The following is a 22,338-nucleotide window of genomic DNA, read 5'->3' as shown; positions in this document are numbered from 1 at the left end:
AAGTAGAAAAAAAAAAATTATTTTACAACAAAAATGTTGTATTTGATAAATTTTAAATGAGGAAAAAAAAACAACAAATTTTCCTTATATCGAAATTTGATTTGATAAAAATAATTATATAATCCCTTTGTCTTTCTATTGTCAATAGTATAAATCATTATTTTCGTAGTATCTCTATTTTAAGATAAGATGATATATATTTTAAAGCATGCTAAATTGGTTATCACCAATTGATAAAAAAAAGAAATTTGCCAAAAATATTTTTTATACAAGTTCTTTTGCTTCAAAGTATTTATTTAAATTTTATCAGATTTTAATCTTCTTTTGATATTTTTATTTTTTTTTTTTAACAAACTAACCTCCAAATATTTCATTTCCATTTTGTATTGCATATGTCCGGGAAGTATATTTATTGAGATCCCCTCCTTGAAATTCTGAACTTTTTGTATCACGTGTTCTTTTTTTTGTCATAAAGACCTAGAAAAAAAATAAAATAGTAAGAAAAGATAGCTTTTTTTTTGTAAATAAATTTTTTTAATAATTTAATTTAAATTTTGTTTTTTAAAAAATGAAACACACCGTTTCTAATCCATACATCTCTCTATGTATTCTATTTCTAAAACTAGCATGAGCCATTTTGAAGGTTTTTTTAGGACTAAAAAAACTACCTTCATTTTCACCTTTACTTTTAACACTTCCATGTTTTGGTAATGGTGCAAATTGTTGTGTAAAATGGTCAGTTGATTTATTATGACCAAATTCATGATGAGATACAGGTGGTAAATCATTAATAGTATTACTTTCTTCTGGCATTGTTATTATGTCAGAATCAGAAAAAGAAAATTTAAGAGAAGGAATTGAATGACTAAATTGAAAATGATAATATATAAAAAAAATAAAAATAAAAAAAAATATTTTTATATAAAAAGTATTTTAAAAGATAAATAATTATGATTTTTTTTTTGATAAAAAAAAAATTAAAAAAGAAAAAATAATATAATAAATTATTCAATAATTTACCCTTTTTCAAGATCCACCTTCTTTTTTGCATCAGAACTTTTGATTAATGGTTGTTCTGATGGTGAAACATATTGTGATGAATGATTTTTATTATGCAAAATACTATCTAATATTAAAGTAGCATTTTTTCTAACAAAAAAACGCTTTTTTTTAATATCTTTACTACCAGGCATCTCCATGTTCCAGGATGTTTTTGTACATTCATTAATAGTAGAAATAGTACTTTCTTTTTTAAATGATCTTAAAGAATTTATAGAACTATTTCTAGATGAAGCACTAGATGCCATTGTAGCTAATTATATTTTTGAATATATAAATATATATGTAAATATGTATATGATATAAAAGGTAATATTTTTTATTAATAATTTATATTTATAAATCTTAGTATGATTTTCTAAAAGAAAGTTTAAAAGTAAAACAACTTAGTGCTGCAATAATATATAAATACTTAAATAAATATATATAAAATATAAATTATTTTTATGATATTTTATGATAAAATTATATAATAATTTAAAAGCCTACATACCTCTTATAAAGAGGATGATTTTTTTAAAACTTATAATTTAAAAATATTGACTATATTATATTTCTTCATATAAGGTATTCTTTATTTCAAAAAATATATGATTTAACAAATTGTTTGGAATAGAATTTTATGCTAATTATGTCTTTATAAATAATGAAGACTTTTAAAGTCAACAATATATATTATTATTGTCATATTAAGAAGCCGTATGGATGATATTTTTATTTTATGATAGAATATATTAACTTACAGGCTCTCCAGTCTTCTTAACACCATGTTGTTCTTGCAACATACGTATACGAAATGAAGCATGTGCACCAGAAAATCTATTATGTATAGATTTTTGTGGTGACGCTGGAACAGGATTTGTTGGAGATGTTGTATTATTACCTATAGGTGGCATTTCACTTGATAAAGTATCTATATTATGAGGAGATAATCTTAATGTACTTCCTATTGGTGGTTTATCAGAGTTACGCTCTTTAATTTTTTTAAAAAGCGGATGTATCTAAAAAGGAAAAACAATAATTTAAATTAATGGAAAACATTAAAACTAGCATCTTTTTTAGTTTTAGTAGATAGCTTTTTTCTTAATACTAATGATTCTTCGTCGTCAGAACTATGCTCTTCTTCAGTTGCAGATAATTGATGTCTTATAAATTGCCTGTTATTTGATGGTAAATGTAAACTATCACAAGGTGGTCTTTGAGTAATTTCTTTTTCTAAACAATTAGTATTTTGTATAATTTTTTTTGGTAAATTATTTTCCGGTGTCTCTGAATTACTGGAATCTGTAGATGAACCTTCTGATGGTTTGTTAGATAACATTAAGAAAATTAAAATGAAATGAAAATTTTAAATGTATATAAAAAGTTTAATAAAATAGGATGTAAAATATAAAAATTTATTATCTAATACACTCCTAGGCACCTATGATAGCTTTTAGAAAGACCTTCAAAGTAAAAAAAAAAAATTTTAAGCTCTCTTTAATGAAGGATTCTTATTTTGCCTAATCAAAAAAAAAGTATCTTAATATAATTTTTTTTTTCATACTGATAAATAAATGATAAAGCTCTAAGATAAGATAAATACTACAAAATTTCTTTAAATAACTTATTTTTGATTAATATAAATAAAAAAAAAATTGTTTTTTTTTATGCATCGGTAAACAAAATAAATATAATTTTATAAAATTTTAAAAAATATACAATTAACTGAATTAATAAAATTCTTTTATTATGAAGATTTGCATAAATATCAAGATTTTTAAGAAAATATAAGCAAATGGAAAAGGTTTACTTTTTGTTTTAAATATAAATGTTATCTGTAAATATATAAACTTTTAAAATAAAAATATGTAGAGCAATATATTTATGTGAATCCTTATATATTGTCATAGAAAGAAAATTACTTTTAAGTTAAAGAAAATATGTTAAATGTATAAATGTTATAATTTTATTATCAATTGGTTACTTAATATATCAAATTATTTATTATTGTAAGTTAGGACAAAATAGTTAGTTTAGTATTTCAGTTCGTTTTATTAAAACACTTGAATAATGATTCCATAAAACTTTCACATTGCTGAAAAGTACCTGTTGTTTTATTATTAGTATAACAATCAAATAAACTTTTTAACTCCATATGACATTTTGACTTTTCTTGAGAATTAGGTTTAGAAGTTCCAGTTAATGCATCAGTAACAGATTTTCCAATAACACTTCCAACAGCTACACCAGCAGCAGTAGATGCTGTCTGAGCTAAAAGACCTGGTTGTTTATTATCTACTTTAACTTCCGTTGATGGTTGACTTTTAACATCCTTACTTTTTTTTTGAGTAGTAGAACTACTTTTTGATTTCTTTCCATTATCTTTGCGTGCCATAATATTAGTAAAATAAATTTGTATAGGTACTTAACAGCTTAAAAAAATTTAACATTTTTATATTTTAATACATATCATTTAAAAGAAAATTTAAATTTATTTACAATAACATTCAAAGTACAACAAAAATTTAAATAATTATTGCTGATTTTTTCTTTCAATTTTTTTCAAAAGAACTTCTACTTGAGCTCCTAAATTTGGTTGCCCTTTTCTATTCCTTTTCCTTAATGCATTATTCATGTCTTTTTTAATATGATTATATTCTTCCATCTTTTCTCGACGTTTTTCCATCTCTCTTTTTTTTCTTTCTCTTTCATCTTCTTCTTGTTTTTTCAAACGTTTATATGTTTCCTGTGCATTTTTAAATTCATTAACAGCAGCTGTACTAAAAAATTTAATTAATTGGAGTAAAAACAAATTAACTTACACTTTTTTCCTTTTTTTATGAGCAAACTTTTTTTCGAAATAATTAGATTTTTTCTTTGAAACTTTTTCCTTTTTTTCTGTTTCTGGTTTACCCATTTTTAAACAATATTATAAGTAAAAATAAAAAATTTAAAACTAAATAGAGACACTTTACCAATACTGCTAAAATAATTATATCTGTTGTCAGTTGATGAAAATAGATTTATTCATAAAAGATAAAACCGGAAAAATTGGTAAACAAGATATTTTAATCAAAAAAAAAAAAAATTAATAGGCAGTATTGTTAAATCACACAAATTTTTATTTATCATTCCCACATAACAGTGTTATCTATACTAGGTTGAAAAAAATAACAACTATAAGTTTAATCAACAATATAAAATTATTGACGTAACAATTTAATATAAAAGTATAACAAATTCACGTAAAAATTAGTTCTTGTTTATTTTATATCTCCTATTAACATAACTATCCATTTTTTTGGCAATACGTGGATCCCATGGAAGACCTTCATCAACTTTTGTATAATCATAACTCATTTCTTCATAATCATACCATTTGGAACGAGGATTAAATTCTCTAAGTAATCTTTTGTTTCTTAATCCATATACTTTACCTCCTTGTCCAGGAAAAGCTGTTACACCTATAAGAATATTTTTATTATATATTTAATTTATAGAAAAAATATGACATACCACCATGATAGGCTTCTACATCATCAGGATGGAATCTAAAAGCTTCTTCACGCATAAAAACATTATTTGGTACAGTTTTATCCCTTGACATTTTTATATACTCTGTAACATTAGTCACTGGTTCTAGATAAAAATTATTAACATCAGCTACTGTTTTCATTTCATGAAGTCTTGAATTAGGAATATTGTGATGTAATTTTTTTTCCAATAATTTTAATAAAGCAGCTTTATCCTTCAAATTATTTGATATATCAATCTTACTAAAGTCTTTTTCTGTTGTTGATAGGACAGACGTTACTGCATTTAATATAATATCATTTAAATTAGATGGTGGATTATATGTATAAGTAAAAGGTAATATTCCTCTAGCACGAATTGAATCAAATTCATTTTCTTCAAATATGTCATTATCTTCTTTTGATATATCCATAGTTTCTATCATTTTTTTAATACTAGAATCAATTTTAGAAAATACTTCTGGAAAACGTGATTTTAAGGCTCCCTTAAATATGGTTTAAAAGAAGAAAAAATATTTACTAACCTTTTCTTTATCAGTCAGTTCAACAGTCACATCTACTTCTTCTTTAGCTTTATCTTTTTTTTTACTAAAAAATCCACTTCTTGTTGCAAGAATTCTGGAATTTTTTATTGATAGACATCTTCCAGCAATCATAATTTTTATATATATTTAGTAAGTAATTCAATTAAATAATGAATATCTAGTATCAGAATTAATTTTATCACTTGGTACATATATTCCCAAATGCCATTCTTGTTAAGATGATATAAATTAGAGAGGCAAAAGAAAACATATAAAATTTGTCAGGGGTACATAGTATACATTTCGTCACAAAAAAAAAATATCTCGTATTCAATATATAGCATTTCTTTTTCTTAATTCTTTTTATAAATGAATCACCAGTTGTTATCTACCAGTTGCTATAATTTCTATAATGCTTTTATCATCAAGAAGTGTTTGACAAAAAAAAATCATTTTGCTAAGTAGTCATAAATTCCTTTATTATTGTAATGTTTAAAAATATATGACTATGATTTTTATTCATGATATCCGTTCCCCAATACTTTAGATAAGCTGGTTAGTATATATTTTATTACTCGTTTTAACGGTAACCTTTTTTTTTTAAGTTGTCCTTGTAAAGAGAACTGGCGCATTCTTAAGACTCTTCAAGGAGAACAGAAAGGGCGGTTGCAGTGTCAGTTAGGTGTAGTGTTAGGTCATACTAATAATTTGACGCCGTAAACAATACCATCGGTTATTTTTATAAATTATACAATCCAAAGAACTCACCATTTTGAATTGTCTTAATTGCCCTATCGATCTACTATAGTAAAATTTCTATGTTTATTTGACTACGCATGCAAATATTAACTCTTTACTAAGAAAAATAGGTTCTAATTGAACTTTTTATTTATTAAAATAATATAATAACAGAAGGAAAATAACTGTGAATGTTGTCTTATTTTACTATTTGTCACAAAAGAAAAAAAGAACTTTTTACCAATGACGATTTAAAGAATTTTTTTTTTTTTTTTAAAGTTTATATTACTTTTTCCTCCCTATTTTATATTTAATTGTCATTTCTGTATTTAAAATTTTTTTTTTTTACGTACGATGTTGATTTTATGTAATTTGAATTTCAGTTATATACAAATTGCTGATTTATTTACTATATTATTTAATTTTTATAATTTTTCAACAGTTGGTAAAATTTTAGTATCTTGTACAGATGATAGGTGTCCATATAATGGAGGAGAATCATAACAATCCGGACATGAAATTTACTGCTGTCCAATCTATGGAATCAAGTTTAAGTGTTCTTCGTGTTAAACGTGACGCTATCAATGATCCTAGTATGCAAGCTGAATGGGCTAAAAAACGTCTTGTCTGGGTACCTCATGAAAAAGAGGGTTTTGTTGTAGGATCAGTTATTGAAGATCGTCAAAATGATATTGAAGTTGAAATATTAGACACTGGGAAAAGAGTTACATTAAGTAAAGATGATTGTCAAAAGATGAATCCACCAAAATTTGACAAGGTAGAAGACATGGCAGATTTGACGTGTTTAAACGAAGCCTCTGTGCTACATAATCTTAGAGAAAGATACTTTTCTGGACTGATTTATGTAAGTAGAACATGTTATTAGAAAGTTAATAATAATTGATGGTTATCTTTATTTTAGACATATTCAGGACTATTTTGCGTAGTTGTCAATCCGTATAAACGTTTACCTATCTATACTGATAATCTAATCGAGGCATATAAAGGACAAAAAAGGAACATTATGCCTCCTCATATCTTTGCGATTGCTGATACGGCATATAGGTCTATGTTATCAGAACACGAAGATCAATCTATTTTATGTACTGGTGAATCAGGAGCAGGTAAAACAGAGAATACTAAGAAAGTTATACAATATTTGGCCTATGTTGCTGGTACGGGGAGACAATCTAAGATATCAAATAATTCAAAAGGTGAATTAGAGCAACAACTTTTGCAAGCCAACCCTATATTAGAAGCATTTGGTAATAGTAAAACTGTAAAAAATGACAATAGCTCTCGTTTTGGTAAATTTATAAGAATTAATTTTGATACAGCTGGCTTGATATCTGGTGGTAATATTGAATTTTACCTTCTTGAGAAATCTAGAACATGTCGTCAGGCTGCTGATGAGAGATCTTTTCATGTTTTTTATCAATTGTTAAAAGGTGCACCTGCTGAGATGAAAGATAATTTACTTTTAATGAATTGTGATGACTATCGTTTCTTAAACAATGGTTTTATTAGTTTACCAAATGTCGATGACTCTACAGAATTTAATAACACTATTAAATCAATGGAAATTATGGGATTCCAAAAAAGTGAAATTGAATCAATTTTTAAAGTTGTAAGCACTGTTTTAATGTTCGGAAACATTGAATTTGCTCAAGAAAAAAAATCTGATCAAGCCTTGATTGTAGATGATAGTGTTGCTCAAAAAGTTTGTCATTTATTGGGCATTCCTCTTCAAGATTTCAGTAGAGCTTTATTAAAGCCAAAAATTAAAGTTGGTAGGGAGTTTGTTCACAAAGCTCAAAATAAAGAACAGGCTGAATTTTCTGTTGAAGCAATAAGTAAAGCTTGCTATGAACGCATGTTCAAATGGCTTGTTACTAGAATCAACAAATCTTTGGATAGAACTAGAAGACAAGGTGCTTCATTTATTGGAATTTTGGATATTGCCGGATTTGAAATTTTCCATCTTAATAGTTTTGAACAATTATGCATTAACTATACTAATGAAAAACTTCAACAATTATTTAATAATACAATGTTTGTACTAGAGCAAGAAGAATATCAAAGGGAAGGAATCGACTGGAAATTTATTGATTTTGGTTTAGATCTTCAACCAACAATTGATCTTATTGACAAGAATATGGGAGTTCTTGCATTGTTAGATGAAGAATGTCTGTTTCCTAAAGCAACAGATAAATCATTTGTTCACAAACTTATTCATAATCATGAAAAACATCCAAAATTTTTGGTTCCTGAAATGAAAGCTAAGAGTGATTTTGCTGTTATTCATTATGCCGGAAGAGTTGACTACAGTTCTGATCAATGGCTTATGAAAAACATGGACCCATTAAATGAAAATTTGGTTAGTTTAATTCAAAGTTCAAATGACAATTTTGTTGTTAATATTTGGAAAGATGCTGAATTTGCTGGACTTGGTGCTACCGAAATCAATGAAACTGCTTTTGGAGCTCGTAGTCGTAAAGGCATGTTTAGAACTGTTTCTCAAGTTTATAAAGAACAATTGGCTAGACTTATGACAACTCTTAGAAATACTGTACCACACTTTGTTCGTTGTATAATACCTAATCATGAAAAGAAACCTGGCAAAATTGCTCCATTACTTGTTTTAGAACAACTTAGATGCAATGGTGTTCTTGAGGGTATAAGAATCTGTAGACAAGGTTTTCCAAATCGTATTTTATTCCAAGAATTTAGACACAGATATGATATTCTTACACCAAATATTATTCCAAAAGGATTCATGGATGGTAAGGAAGCTGTTCGTAAAATGGTTGAAGCTTTGGATATGGATAAAAATATTTATCGAATTGGACAATCTAAAATTTTCTTCCGTGCTGGTGTTTTGGCACAACTTGAAGAGGATCGTGATTTAAAATTAACTGAATTAGTTATCTCTTTCCAAGCAATTGCTCGTGCACATATTGCTAAGAAACGTTACTTATTGAGAATTCAACAAGCTAATGCTATACGAATTATTCAAAGAAATGGAGCTTCTTGGATGAAACTAAGACATTGGCAATGGTGGAGACTTTATACTAAAGTTAAACCACTTCTTCAAGTAACAAATGCAGAAGCTGAAATTTCGGCTAAAAATGAAGAATTGAAGACTGTTCAGGACAAACTTGATAAAATTATTTTTGAAAACAAAGAAGCTATGTCTAAACAAGCTCAATTACTTGCTGATAAACAACAACTTCAAATACAGTTACAACAAGAAAGTGAGGAAAAGGCTGAAATGGAAGATATTAATGAAAGATATAAGGCCCGTGTATCAGAACTTCAATCAGTTTGTGACGATTTAAGTAATCGTTTGGAAGAGGAAGATCAAAAAATGCACGAGTATGTTACAGAACGTAAACGTCTTGAAGAATTAGTACATGATTTAGAAGACCAACTTGAAAAAGAAGAGCACTTTAGACAGAAGCTTCAATTAGACAAGAGTAACGTTGATCAAAAATGCAGTAAAATTGAGGAACAACTTGCTGAACTTCGTGATACACACGAAAAACTTGTCAAGGAGAAGAAACTTCTTGAGGATAAATGTCATGATGCTGAAAATAGATTTGCCGATGAGGAGGACAAAAGTAAGAAGCATCTTAGTTTGTCACATAAGCTTCAAGCTCGTATCAATGAACTTGAACAGGACCTTGCTAGAGAGCATGAAAGCCGTGTTGAATTGGAAAAAATCAAACGCCGTTTAGAAAACGAATTAAATGAAAATAAAGAACTTATTGATGAAAAAGTATTAAAGTTGGAGGAATTGAATGCTCAATTGGTTAAACGTGATGAACAAATATCTAAACTTCTCTCAAAGGCTGATGAAGATGCAGGTCTTTTATCAAATTTGCAAAAGCAAATTCGCGACTATGAATTGCAGATCGATGAATTGAAAGATGATTTTGAAACTGAAAAAGAAGGACGTTTGAAGGCTGAACGTAATCGTCGTGACATTGCCGAGGAATTAGAGTCATTGAAGACTGAATTCATGGAGGCTACAGATAAGTCTACAATCTCTCAAGAATTACAAAAGAAAAAGGATAAAGAATTACAATATCTTCAAGGACAATTAGAAACTCAAGAGAAACAGTTTAAAACTAAACACGATGAAATTAAAGTTCAACATCAACAACAAATAGATTTACTTCGTGATCAACTTGATCAAGTTTCTCGTCTTCGTTCACAAATTGAAAAAGCTAAATTAGCTTTGGAAAGTGAAAACAATTCTCTTGGAGAAGAAATAACTACTCTTCAACAACACAAAACAGAATCTGAAAAAAAAAGGAAACAACTTGAAGTTGCTTATAATGAACTTCAAGCTAAATATTCTGATTTGGAAGCATCACGTAATACTATTCAAATAGAACTTCAGAAATTGCAAAGCGAACTTGAATTAATTTCTAAACAAAAAGAAGATGATGATCAAAGTGTATCTGTTTTAGAAAGAAAAATTGCTAATCTTGAATCTCAATTACATGAAACAAATGAAACTTTGCATGAAGAAACAAAGACAAAATTGGCTGCTCAATCTAAACTTCGTCAACTCAATGATGAATTAGTTTTGTGTAATGAAAAGATTGAAGAATTTGAACAAGTTAAATCACAAAATGAAAGAGAACTTAGCATGTTACGTCAGCAGTTGGTTGAAAGTAAGAGGAAAGCCGAAGAAGTTGCTTTCCAACAATTAGAAGACTTTAAAAAGAAAGCTCAACGTGATTTGGAAAATACTCAGAAAGCAGTTATTGACGCTGAGGCTGCACGTGATCGTTCTGAAAAGTCCAAGAAGAAAATCCAACTTGAATTAGAAGATGCAAATATTGAATTGGAAAATACTCGTGCTACTTTGAGAGAGATTGAAAAGAAACAACGTAAGTTTGATCAACAAATAAATGAAGAAAAATCTAACTACCAAAACGTTATTGCTGAAAGGGACAGTTTTGCTCAAGAAGCCCGTGAAAAGGAGACAAAAATTATGAATTTGACTCAGGATATTGATAGACTTCATAATGATTTAGCTGAAAGTGAAAGAGTGAAGAAGATGCTTCAAATTGAACTTGATGACTTGATATCAAGTAAAGATGATTATGGAAAGAATGTACATGAGTTAGAGAAAACTAAACGTGCTCTTGAAGCAGAACTTTTGAACTATAAAAATCAAGTTGAAGAACTTGATGATGCTCTACAACTGTCTGAAGACAATTGTTTAAGATTGGAAGTTAACCTTCAAGCAATAAAAGCTGAATACGATAGAAATCATGCTAATAAGGAAAATGAAGCTGAGGAAAAACGTAAGAATCTTCAGAAGACAATTCGTGAAATGGAAGAGGAATTGGAAAATGAAAGACGCAGCAAATTAGCTGCAACCAATCAACGTAAAAAACTTGAATCTCAATTAGCTGAAATGGAACTTCAATTAGAAGGATCTACAAAATTAAAGGATGATTATAATAAACAAATTAAAAAGCTTCAACAAATGTTACGTGATGCTCAACAAGATATGGAAGAATCTCGTCAAAGTCGTGAAGCAATGAGTAATACTCTTAAAGATTGCGAAAGAAAATTACGTACTCTTGAGAATGATCATTCTGCATTGACTGAACAGTACAATGCTGTATTAACTCAAAAAAGAAATCTTGAAGCAGAAATTGTAGAACTTGAAGAAAATCAAGGTAAATTGGGGACTTTTTCACCAGAAGAAAAAAGACGCTTGGAAAGTAAGATTTCTCAACTTGAATTTGAATTAGAAGATGAACAGGCAAATGCTGACTTAGCACAAGAAAAATTGAGGAAAGCTCAAATGCAGTTAGAACAAATGACTTCTGATTTATCAATGGAAAGAAATTTGTGTCAAACTTTAGAGACTGATAAGCAAACTTTGGAAAAAACTAATCGTGAGTTAAAAACAAAGATAGCTGAATTAGAAACTCAAGCTCAAACAAGATCTCGTGCTCAAGTAGCGAACTTAGAAGCAAAAATTGCATTTTTGGAAGAACAACTTGCCGCTGAAACAGGTGAGCGTTCCAGTTTATCTCGTACCATTCGCCGTCTTGAAAAGAAATTGAATGAATCTAATCTTCAATTAGAAGATGAAAAAAGAATTTCAGAACAAGCTAAAGAAGAAGCTGAACGTGTATCATTACGTCATCGTCAAATGCGTAGGCAGATGGATGAACTTGAAGAAGAATTGTCACGTGAAAAAGCAAAGTCAAGAAATCTTCAAAGAGAGATTGATGATATCAGTGAAGCAAATGATACTCTGAAAAGAGATAATGCTCAACTTCGTTCTTCAGCAGTAAATCGTAGACATGCTGGATTACACGCTGGTTTAAGACCTGTTTCTGGAAGTAGAAATGGTTTAGCATCAAAGACAAACAGCAGTAGTGATAACCTTCCAGGAAATGACGATGCTGAGAGTGTTGGTACTGATGGGACATTTTAATTTAAATAACTTTATTTTATATATTAATCTATTAACAAAATTTACTATTTCGTTCCATCCCCTTTCAAATATAATTAATAAAGGGTAATTTATAATTGATTAAAAGGCGATAAAGAACATATTAAATAAAAAATATGATTAGTGTTTTTAGATAATATTTTATTCATAAGATATTTTTTTTTAAAATAGTAAATTAAACAATTTAACTAAAAAATCGTTTTTATCTCCTACATTTTTTGAATAATCAAAGGAGAATTGATAATTTAGTTGTTAACTAAAAATTATTTAAAAGATTTCTAAATAAAGAAATTTTTTTTTGATATTTTGCTACCAGTGAAAGTTAATATACAGTGTATGATCAATATTTTTTTTTATATAAACTATTCAATTAAAATATATGCTAACAATTTGTTTTTAAAAAATATTCTAAATAAATATTAAATACATAAGAAAAAGTTAGATTTTTTAAAAATAATTAATTTAATTATGTTTTAATAAGCAAAACTTTTCTATCAGTCTTTTTTTATAGTTATTTTTACATTAAATCTTTATTTTAAAAATATTGATATTATTTAGAGAATAAAAATATTGTTTCTATATCAAATCACCAATTTCAAGAACTATTTTTTGATAGTAAGGAAAAAATGATTTAAGTTAAAAAAAAACAATTATTATAATTTATAATTAAATTAATTTTTTTATATAATATTTTTTTAAACTTTTTTATTTTTAATAGTTTAAATTTTGTACATCTTTATAAATTTTTTATTTTAATTTTATGGTAAATGTGATATTCAAAATTTTTCTATTTTTAAAGTTTTATTTTATTGGTTTTATCAATGATTATATATTTATAGTTTTTCTCTTATTAATATAAATAATTATTTTAAATTAATAAAAGACATTTGATAGTCAACAAAAGTTAAATTCATGGTCAAAAGTTATATAAAAAAGACTGGTGAAATTCTGTTAACCAATACGAAAAACTTTTGTGAAAGAATTTGCAGGAATACAGAATCAAAACTTTTTAAGAATTATTTTATTTTATAATAAAATATCTTTAAAAAAATTACTTATTTAATTGTAATGATTTTTTTTATAAAGATTCAATGTTGTTTTATAGAATGAGTATCTTTCAATAGCAAACTTTATATAGTCGAAATCTATTACTGAATTACTTGCTTGTACTATAGCCCAAATAGCCCAAAAAAAATGTGAAGTCTAAAATAATTATATATACATATATATACGTGTTATTTTTTAAAGTCAGCAACTTACAGCTTCATACAAAGGCAATTGTATCATTATTTTATCAATTTCCTTATCTAAGTCTTGGTTATTAGATAAAGTTTGAAGGTAATTTCTTATAAACTGTCTCTTTTGAATGTCAGTAGGAAATAGATTGTCATTCATACTTTCTATACCTGCCCATTCATTAAAATGGTTTCCTATGTCAAATAATTGATAATTTACACCGGCATATTCATAGTCAATAAAATGAATAGAATCTATAATTAAATATATAATAATTTATATTATTATTTGTTGTACTTACCTTTCATTTCATCATATAATATATTACCAAGTAACAAATCATTATGACAAAAAACAAGATCACATGGATCATTTTTTATATAATCAACTAATTCATTATAATCATTTTGTATAGAAATATTTTTAAAATAATTATCATAATTTGTTTGAAAATTTTTGTTACTAAATTTATTTTGCATAATTAGAAAATAATCATTTAATTTATCAAAAATCATCGGTCTTTGATTATCATTATCAACATCTAATTCATGAAGTTTACCTAATGCAATGGCAATTTTTTTACTTATCTCAGGTTGGCGAACAGTATCAATTGTTATCGTTTCACCATCAAGATAATCAACAATTATACCATTTTTAAATTTGGCATAAACTTTTCCAGCCAAACCAACAGAATTTAACATTTGAAAATTGTACAATTCTGTATCACGGTCAATAAAATTTTCTGTATTTTTACCAAAAATTCTAAAAATAAGACGTGATGGATAAGAACCTGAATAATTATTAACTTGTATTCCTACAATTTTATTTGTAATTCCATTAGTAAAATAAGAAATTTTTTTATTATACATCTTCCATTCTGTAAATAATTGTTCACTAAGGCTAATCATTAAATTTTCAAGTGTATTATCATTATTTAATGGAAGTTCTATAAGAAATGATGGAATATTAGTAGAATTTCTTACAATCATATTTAATATAAAAAAATATTTCTAGAAAATATAAAAACAAAAAATTAGTAATTTATAAATAAGAATGTATAAAAAAAAAGCGTCTATAGTATTTTGAAGTAAAAAAAAATTAAATATTTATATCTGGTTTCTATAACAACATATCAAATGTTGCAAATTTGTTGGAATCAAAATAAAGATCCAAACGTTTTTGTTAGCATTTTTAATAGTCAAAACTGCAAACATAAAAATTTTATAAATATTTAAAACAAATGCAAATTAAAGACAAGCATCAGGTAATAATGATAATGCACCAGGTTCAAATGATAAAGCAATCAAACAATTATTTTTAAAAATTGTATGAACGCCTTCAATCTCACGTGTTTTATATAAATCAACCAGATTTTATATTACCTTATTTGATAAATGTTATTTGAAGTTTGTTATAATTTCACTACACTAAAAATGTGATACTAAATTATTATCTTTCGCTAATTTCGTAATTTAGTTTTAGAAATTGTTAACGTTAAAATTTTATAAAAATAAATAATTATTAAATTTAAATAATGTGCAGAAATAATGTGTAAAAATAAAGATTAAAAATCAAAACATTAACTATGTTAAATAAATACAAGTTTTATGATTATTTGCTGATAAATTAATTTTAATTAATAATTTTTTTTGATAAAAAGCTATGTAAAAAATTCTATACAAAATTTACAAAAATAAAAAATTAACCAAATATTTTTTATTTTATAATATATAATACAATTTAAAAAAAAACAATTTCAAAAATAACAAATTAAAAAGCCTCTTCAGCTTCTTTTGGAGTAAAAGCAGGTCCTTTAGCAAGTTCTTTAACACGTTGTTTGTGAGCTGCAAATTTAATATTAATTTAAAAATATATAATAAAACATACATTTTCCTTTCATATGTTTTTCTTTATCATTTGCTGAAGCACAATGTTTATCACAAGGAACACAATAATGTTGCCCTCCACCAGGAAGATCTTCATCAAAAGGTTGGTTTTCTAATTTTTCACGCTTTTCTGGTTCTAGATTTTTTTGTACTTGATCTAAATCTAAACCAGGCCTTTTTCTAACTTTATTACTAATTGTGTGTCTGGATGGCATACTAGATAATATATATATTAAAATTAACAAATAACAATACAAAAATTTTAAAATAATTTTCACAACCAATACACTATGTACAAAAGGTAGTCGTCATAGGAGAAATATTTTTTCCAGTTAATAAAAACTCATCAATAGTGACGTCATGTTCAAACTATAAAATATACAAACATAAAAATTAAATAAAATATTTTAAATCACTTTATTATCAAAACAAAAAATTAGTACATCTAAGTTTCTATAAAAGTTTTTATTTTTAAAAGACTTATTGTGGTGGTTTAGCAGATTCAACTTCAATGAATTTAATTAAATCAGCACGTTCACTCTCTTTCTTTAATCCAGCAAAGACCATCTTAGTTCCGGGTATGTATTTTTTTGGATTAAGAAGATATTCAAAAAGAGTTTCACGTGTCCAGACAACACCTTTATTTTTGTTAGCAGTTGAAAAGTCGTAACCTGGAACAGTTCCTGAAGTTCTTCCTATAAGACCATTTAAAGTTGGCCCAGTTTTAGATGCATTAGAATCAATTACATGACATTGAAGGCATCTAGATTTGAAGAGTTTTTTTCCTTTCTCGTAATCTCCTTCTGGAATAGTCATTATTTCTAAAAAAATTAAAAAAAAAAGAATAAATATGTATAAAAAAATTAAAACAAATCAGAAGATAAAATATATGAAATTAAGTGGGTTGTTATTATCACAACTTAAAAAAATGATAAACAATAAACTATAGGGGAGGCAAACAAAAGAGGAAATTACGTTACATGATGCAACAACCCAAACCATGTCTTTGGAATGGCTCATAAAGATAAAAAACCTCTCAGAGCGAAATATGTTGAGTAGCGAGCATCGATAACTTTTAATATTGTTTGCAATCTGGGACGCGTAAAATTTGTTTCATTATTATTTTACTACTATTCAGTACTTACCTTCGTTAGTTTGTGTTATTTAAATTGATAAGATTAATGTTAATTTAGTTTTTCTTTCTCTTAGTATCTATCTTTAAATATTCAGAATTTAAATATAACGTTGACACATTATTCAGATTCATTTTTAAAATTGTCAATATTAAAATGTTGGTCCGCCTTTTTTTAAATCAATTAAATGCTTCCAAGATGTTTCATTTTTTAAGAACAAAGATCATTAATTATGTGATCAAAAAAAAATCAACTCCTACTAAACAATTAAATAAGAAAAATAATCTTATAATTGATTTAAACATTTTTCAATAATCACACAAATCTATGCTTAAATATATTTGTCTTTTTTTATCACAGTTGATTACTAAAAAATTTAGAAATTGTAAAGAATTTGTATTATTTTTTTGAATTAATTTGGAAATACTTAAATTGTACAATATGTTTTCAATAATTTTCTTTCAAAATGAAATGTATTCTAATAATTTAATATTATAAAATGTATCTTGGTAGGTTGTGAAATTCAATCATTAGGCCAAATATTTGTTTTTTCAAATTTCGCATTGATCTCGTAATTTTTTGTGGAACTTAAAGTATTCTATATTACTGTCTTATTAAAGCAAACAAAAATTTGGATAATCTTTAAGATTTAATAGTGATTTTTTTTATGATTTTAATTTTTTATCAAAGGCTTTTTTAAATAGAAGATTAAGATAAAAGATGATTTATCTTAAAAACAAAAAAATTTAAAAGTAGGCATGTAAAAAAACAATAACAAGAAATTTAAAACAAAACAGATAATATAAACGATTAGTTAGATTTTCTTTGATTCAATACGCCTATATATATTTGGTAACTTTAGACCTTTATTTCTTGAAACTTTAGCACCTTCTTCAGTACTGTTGTGAATTAAATTTACACAAATGTCTCCTTGTTTATGTAATTCATCTACATCAACCCGCTCAAAAAGTGGATGATCATCAAGGTGTTCCTTCATCCAGTCATAGAGATCAGGTACATCTGTAATTGTGTAGATCAATCCACCAACCTTCAAAACATAAGCATACTCATCTAAAAGTGTTGGATTTATAATTCTCCACTTATGTTTACGTCTCTTAAAATGAGGATCAGGAAATAGAATAAAAATTTTAGATAATTGTCCTTTTTCAAAATAATTAAGTAAATATTTCATTGTATTATTTCTTAAACACCAAATATTTCTATATAACCCTGGTAATCCTTGCCTTAAAGCAATAATTTTATCTTGAACAAAATCTGTTACTTTTACACGAATCTCCATACCCATAGCTAATTTAGTAGGAAACTCCTCAGATAATCTAAATAATAATCCACCATATCCACAACCAATATCTAAAAATTCAACTTTATTAGTATTACTTTCTTCTCCATACCATTGATACCAATCAACACTTAAAAGAATTTTTTTTTATAAAAATTTGTATTAAGCTTAACTTACGCTGATGGATTTAATGGATAATTCAAATTATGATCTGACATTGGATTACAATGTGCTCTTTGGCGGTAATATTTTTTCTGTGGCAATTTTGGAACTGGAAAACAATACATTTTTCCATCTAATTTAAATACACGATAATTTGCTGGATCTTCAATATTAAATTGCCATTCTCCTGATTTGCTACCAATTACCTTAGAAATTGTAGTATCTTCAACACCATTTGTAACACCATCTAATATTTCATCTTCACTGGACATTGTGTCTTAAGAATATTATAATGGAAAATACTAAATTTAATTTTTTTTTAAATTAAATTATTATTCTGTACCGACTTTTGGAAATGTGTATATTCATAAAGTTAAAAAGATGTTTCCTAATAAAGTAACTTTTTTAAAAATTTCATTCACAGATATAATTATTTAGCCTATTGATAAAGTGATAAATAGGCTTTAATTAAATTAATAATCTATTGTATATATTTTTTTAGCCATAATAAAAATAGCAATTAATAAACAAATAATAACCAATTAAATGTAATTTTCAGACAAAAAACTTTATATGAATTAAAAATTTTTTAAATAAATGAAAGCAACAATTTTCTAGTTTAAAAAAACATCTCTTTTGTTGGAGGAAAAAGTTGTCTAAGTGGATATTTCAATCATAAAACAATTAGAATAATTATTATTTAATTGATAATAACTCAGTTAAATCTGTAATTCTTGTATTATCCTTAAAATACTATAATTTGATTATTTTTCTTTACTAGTAATTTTAAGTGCATTAATTTCATTTTAATTTATTATTAACAAAATAAAATTTTTAAAAAATAGCTTTTAACAGATACAGTAGTGTGTTTTTGTTTATCACAATAATGCTTTTAGCAATTGAAATTGTAAAAAAATACTTTTGCAATAAAGTGAAATGTCCTGTTTTGGGTAAATAAAAATAAATTGTTTTTTTTTGCATTAAAACTTGATAGTATTAGTGTATTATCTTAATAAAAGATAATTTAATCAAAATAAAAGACCATTGAAAAATTTTTATTATAAATGAATGGTGTGTTTCAAGGAATGGCCATTTATAATAATTTATTTTATTATTATAAAAATAAATCTTCCAAATAAATAACATTGATTTAATTTATTTGAATTTTTTTTTCTAACACTTTATTAAAGTTAATAAAATGACACTTTTTTTTTATGATGTTGAAAAGGAAGCTTTTAGTTTTTTTTAAACTAAAATTTTTAACAAAAGAGGTATTTTTATAGAATTGATAATAATTCAATAAAATAATTGATAAATATTAATATTAAATAACTGTTTTTATTCATCCATATCAATCTCATTGTTTAATATACCACCATCATAACAAACTATAACGATTTCTCAGGAGAGTTTTATAAATTTTTACCATATCTAAATACTGGGATTTTACTCCATTTTGCAATAAAGAAAATACACTAGTTTAGAAATATATTTACAGATACAAAACTATTTTTTTTATTATAAAAACAACTATCTATTTATATTTTATTATTTTAAGAGCTGATAGAAATTTTTACTATCTTTTATATTTACATGGTAATAAAGTTTAAACAATTTATTACTTTGTTATTTTATTTTATAAAATATCAATAACTATTTTTGAGAAGATATTATATATTTACATGCCTAAAGAAATTTTGTTTGTAGTTTTGGACATTTAAATGTTTTATGCATGGTAGATCAGATGAAGATAAGTGAAGCTTATTCAAAAATATTCAAGTGAACATTGCATGTTTAAAGTTGAAACTATTTCTAATTTTAGAATAATACTCTATTTTGAAATAAATTTATCAACTATATTATGTTTATATGTTTAATAATAATTTTATTAACCTTAAATTCTGTTATAGGTTAGTTTGTAAACAATTTTATAATAATAATTTTTTTTTTTAGGATTTGGTTGTTATAGTTGTGTCTCTGACTCAAAATATCTTGAAACTTCATTGAGAAGAATATTAGGTTCACAAAGGGATACTTTTTATTGGCCAATTGATGGAAAATCTCAAATGTGCCATAATGAAATTCCACATTTTTCAAGAAATCATATTATGACTACTGATATAAGTGGTCAATTATGTTCAGGAAGAGATGCATGTATTACATTATCACCAAATTTAGGTATATTTTATTTAAATTTTTTTATAATAATTTTATAATTAAATCATACTTTTTTTTTTGTTTTAAGATCTCAATTTTACCATTCGTGGTTGTGTTAAACAAATTCTTCGTTATGAATTAGGTGAAGAAGATGCTTTAAAAAAAGATGGTTGTTACTTAATACGTTCAAAACCATTATTTCCCGGTGAACCAGCAATATCTTATGTTGGATGTATATGTTCAAAGGCGTATTGTAATCATGAGGCTCAACAGAGTATTGTAGATGAAAGAATGATTAATGATACAAAATTAATCTATGAACTTCTTCCAATATTACCAAGGTCAATTGGTGACGGGACTTCAGATAGTAGGCAGTATAGTGTTCCATCTGGAGGGTATCCATATGGGAATTCAAGAAAATTAATTGTAAAAACAGAAAAACAAAAACAGGAGCGAAGACAGATGGAAAGTAATAAAAAAGTTGGAAATTTATTGAAAAGTAATGAGAATAATATTTCAAGACAAAATGACGAATGGTCTAATGGAAATATTTCATTTATATTTAACAAGTTTCAATGTATTATAACATTTTGTGCATATCTATTATATATATTTCTGTAACAATATTATATAGTAATATAGTTTACAAATTAAAAAGAGAGAATAAATATAAAAAAATTCTTTTGCTTCAAAAATTTATTAATATTTTAATTTTTTCTTTTCATGCTTTAGAATAAAAGAAATTCATTTTGTTTTAATCATTCATTCATAGATGCTTATTGTACTATTATGTTATATTTCTTGAAAAAAATAAATATCCCTCTATTGTTATTATATATTATTATAACATAAAATAACCTTTATCACTTGCTGAGGAATAATTATAGATAACTTTAAATTCAAAACCAAGGTTAATGTTTTACTAAATTATATTTTTAATAATTCATACTTGTTAAAATAAATTTAAAAATAAAAAAAAAAGAAATAAAAATTGAATATTAAAATTCATATATAATATCTATTAATATGTAATTTTCTATTATATAAAATAACCAAGAATAGTTTGTTTATATAGCAAAAATTAAATAAAAGTCATAAAATATATATAAAAAAAATTGTTTTAATAATGATACATTTCTGAACATGACATATCAAAATAATAGAATTGAAAATTGATAATATTGATAAATGATTATGATAACAACAAGTCACGAATTATCAATATTCAGAAATATTTAAAAAGAAATGAATTCCTAGTTTGATATATATTTTATTTCTTTTTTAGAATAATGGAAGTAAGTGAGATAGAAAAATTTAGAAATGTGGTATGTTTTTTTTTTTTTTAATAATGTTTATATTTATTATTTGAAGATGCTTCAAAAGATAAATGAATATCGAAAACGTCACCAAGCTGAACCATTAATTTTAGATGCTGAAATTAACAAGTGTGTTTCATTTAATTAAACCATGACAGATATTAATTAAAATTATTTTTATTAATAAAAAATCTTCTTTTTTTTTCTAAATACATTATTAAAAATCGATGTTTATTTTTTAGATATGCTCAGGAATGGGCAGAAAAACTTGTAAGAAAAAATGGATTAGCACATAGGCCAAACAATTTGTATGGTGAAAATATAGCAATGATCGGTGGTCCAGAATGTATGTTAAATAACAAAATAAAATTATAAAATAAAATTACTTTTAGTACTTCATTCAATTGATTTATGGTATAATGAAGTTGAGCAATATGATTATAATTCAAGTGATACAAATTTTAAAACGCTTCATTTTACTCAGGTAAAATTATTTATTATATATTATAATTATAATTTCTTTTATTTAGTTAGTTTGGAAATCTACAAAAAAAATTGGAATAGGTATTGGTAAAGATCCAGCCTCATCTAAACATATAATAGTTGCTAATTTTGATCCAAAAGGTAACATTCTTCGGAAGTTCAAAGAAAATGTTCTTCCATCAATTAATTAATGTTTAAAAATTTAATGATTACTTTTATAAAGTACAATAAAAAAAAATATTTTATTATATTTTAAGATTCTTTATGACATAATTTTATTTAATAAATATATGTTCATGAAATTAATTAATTATAGATGTATTGTTTCAATAAATACAA

The 22,338-nt window shown here is 25.3% G+C and overlaps 10 protein-coding genes across 10 annotated transcripts; 2 read left to right on the top strand and 8 right to left on the bottom strand.

The window, feature by feature from the left end:
- Nucleotides 1–354: 354 nt before the first annotated feature.
- Nucleotides 355–1,307, bottom strand: SRAE_1000109600 (Hypothetical protein; the record flags this gene model as incomplete). Its single annotated transcript, XM_024648009.1, has 3 exons — nt 355–477; nt 580–865; nt 1,021–1,307. The coding sequence occupies 3 exons, from the start codon at nt 1,305–1,307 to the stop codon at nt 355–357; spliced, it is 696 nt and encodes a 231-aa protein (XP_024502030.1).
- Nucleotides 1,308–1,793: 486 nt separating this feature from the next.
- SRAE_1000109500 (Hypothetical protein) lies at nt 1,794–2,380 on the bottom strand (the record flags this gene model as incomplete). The annotated part of the gene is made up of 2 exons (XM_024648008.1): nt 1,794–2,060; nt 2,111–2,380. 2 exons carry the CDS (start codon nt 2,378–2,380, stop codon nt 1,794–1,796), a joined length of 537 nt encoding a protein of 178 aa, XP_024502029.1.
- A 702-nt stretch (nt 2,381–3,082) lies between these two features.
- SRAE_1000109400 (Hypothetical protein) lies at nt 3,083–3,436 on the bottom strand (the record flags this gene model as incomplete). Its single annotated transcript, XM_024648006.1, has 1 exon — nt 3,083–3,436. The coding sequence occupies one exon, from the start codon at nt 3,434–3,436 to the stop codon at nt 3,083–3,085; it is 354 nt and encodes a 117-aa protein (XP_024502028.1).
- A 138-nt stretch (nt 3,437–3,574) lies between these two features.
- On the bottom strand, nt 3,575–3,958 carry SRAE_1000109300 (Thyroid transcription factor 1-associated protein 26 family-containing protein; the record flags this gene model as incomplete). The annotated part of the gene is made up of 2 exons (XM_024648005.1): nt 3,575–3,821; nt 3,864–3,958. 2 exons carry the CDS (start codon nt 3,956–3,958, stop codon nt 3,575–3,577), a joined length of 342 nt encoding a protein of 113 aa, XP_024502027.1.
- A 335-nt stretch (nt 3,959–4,293) lies between these two features.
- Nucleotides 4,294–5,230, bottom strand: SRAE_1000109200 (GM06185p; the record flags this gene model as incomplete). The annotated part of the gene is made up of 3 exons (XM_024648004.1): nt 4,294–4,505; nt 4,558–5,059; nt 5,099–5,230. The coding sequence occupies 3 exons, from the start codon at nt 5,228–5,230 to the stop codon at nt 4,294–4,296; spliced, it is 846 nt and encodes a 281-aa protein (XP_024502026.1).
- Nucleotides 5,231–6,305: 1,075 nt separating this feature from the next.
- SRAE_1000109100 (Myosin head, motor domain and Myosin tail domain and Myosin, N-terminal, SH3-like domain and Myosin-like IQ motif-containing domain and P-loop containing nucleoside triphosphate hydrolase domain-containing protein) lies at nt 6,306–12,308 on the top strand (the record flags this gene model as incomplete). Its single annotated transcript, XM_024648003.1, has 2 exons — nt 6,306–6,701; nt 6,759–12,308. The coding sequence occupies 2 exons, from the start codon at nt 6,306–6,308 to the stop codon at nt 12,306–12,308; spliced, it is 5,946 nt and encodes a 1,981-aa protein (XP_024502025.1).
- A 1,077-nt stretch (nt 12,309–13,385) lies between these two features.
- On the bottom strand, nt 13,386–14,400 carry SRAE_1000109000 (Ethanolamine kinase; the record flags this gene model as incomplete). The annotated part of the gene is made up of 4 exons (XM_024648002.1): nt 13,386–13,529; nt 13,587–13,816; nt 13,864–14,324; nt 14,381–14,400. 4 exons carry the CDS (start codon nt 14,398–14,400, stop codon nt 13,386–13,388), a joined length of 855 nt encoding a protein of 284 aa, XP_024502024.1.
- A 932-nt stretch (nt 14,401–15,332) lies between these two features.
- On the bottom strand, nt 15,333–15,663 carry SRAE_1000108900 (Zinc finger protein 593; the record flags this gene model as incomplete). The annotated part of the gene is made up of 2 exons (XM_024648001.1): nt 15,333–15,406; nt 15,450–15,663. The coding sequence occupies 2 exons, from the start codon at nt 15,661–15,663 to the stop codon at nt 15,333–15,335; spliced, it is 288 nt and encodes a 95-aa protein (XP_024502023.1).
- Nucleotides 15,664–15,928: 265 nt separating this feature from the next.
- SRAE_1000108800 (tRNA (guanine-N(7)-)-methyltransferase) lies at nt 15,929–18,315 on the bottom strand (the record flags this gene model as incomplete). The annotated part of the gene is made up of 3 exons (XM_024648000.1): nt 15,929–16,269; nt 17,446–18,011; nt 18,059–18,315. 3 exons carry the CDS (start codon nt 18,313–18,315, stop codon nt 15,929–15,931), a joined length of 1,164 nt encoding a protein of 387 aa, XP_024502022.1.
- Nucleotides 18,316–19,904: 1,589 nt separating this feature from the next.
- SRAE_1000108700 (CAP domain-containing protein) lies at nt 19,905–22,190 on the top strand (the record flags this gene model as incomplete). Its single annotated transcript, XM_024647999.1, has 8 exons — nt 19,905–19,953; nt 19,997–20,221; nt 20,289–20,736; nt 21,501–21,525; nt 21,572–21,645; nt 21,759–21,862; nt 21,909–22,000; nt 22,047–22,190. 8 exons carry the CDS (start codon nt 19,905–19,907, stop codon nt 22,188–22,190), a joined length of 1,161 nt encoding a protein of 386 aa, XP_024502021.1.
- Nucleotides 22,191–22,338: the final 148 nt, after the last annotated feature.

Source organism: Strongyloides ratti (genome assembly GCF_001040885.1).
Source record: "Strongyloides ratti genome assembly S_ratti_ED321, chromosome : 1".
NCBI classification, from domain to species: Eukaryota; Metazoa; Nematoda; class Chromadorea; order Rhabditida; family Strongyloididae; genus Strongyloides; species Strongyloides ratti.
The sequence above is the reverse complement of the archived record's forward strand: the minus strand, read 5'-3'. Positions and strand labels throughout refer to the sequence as shown.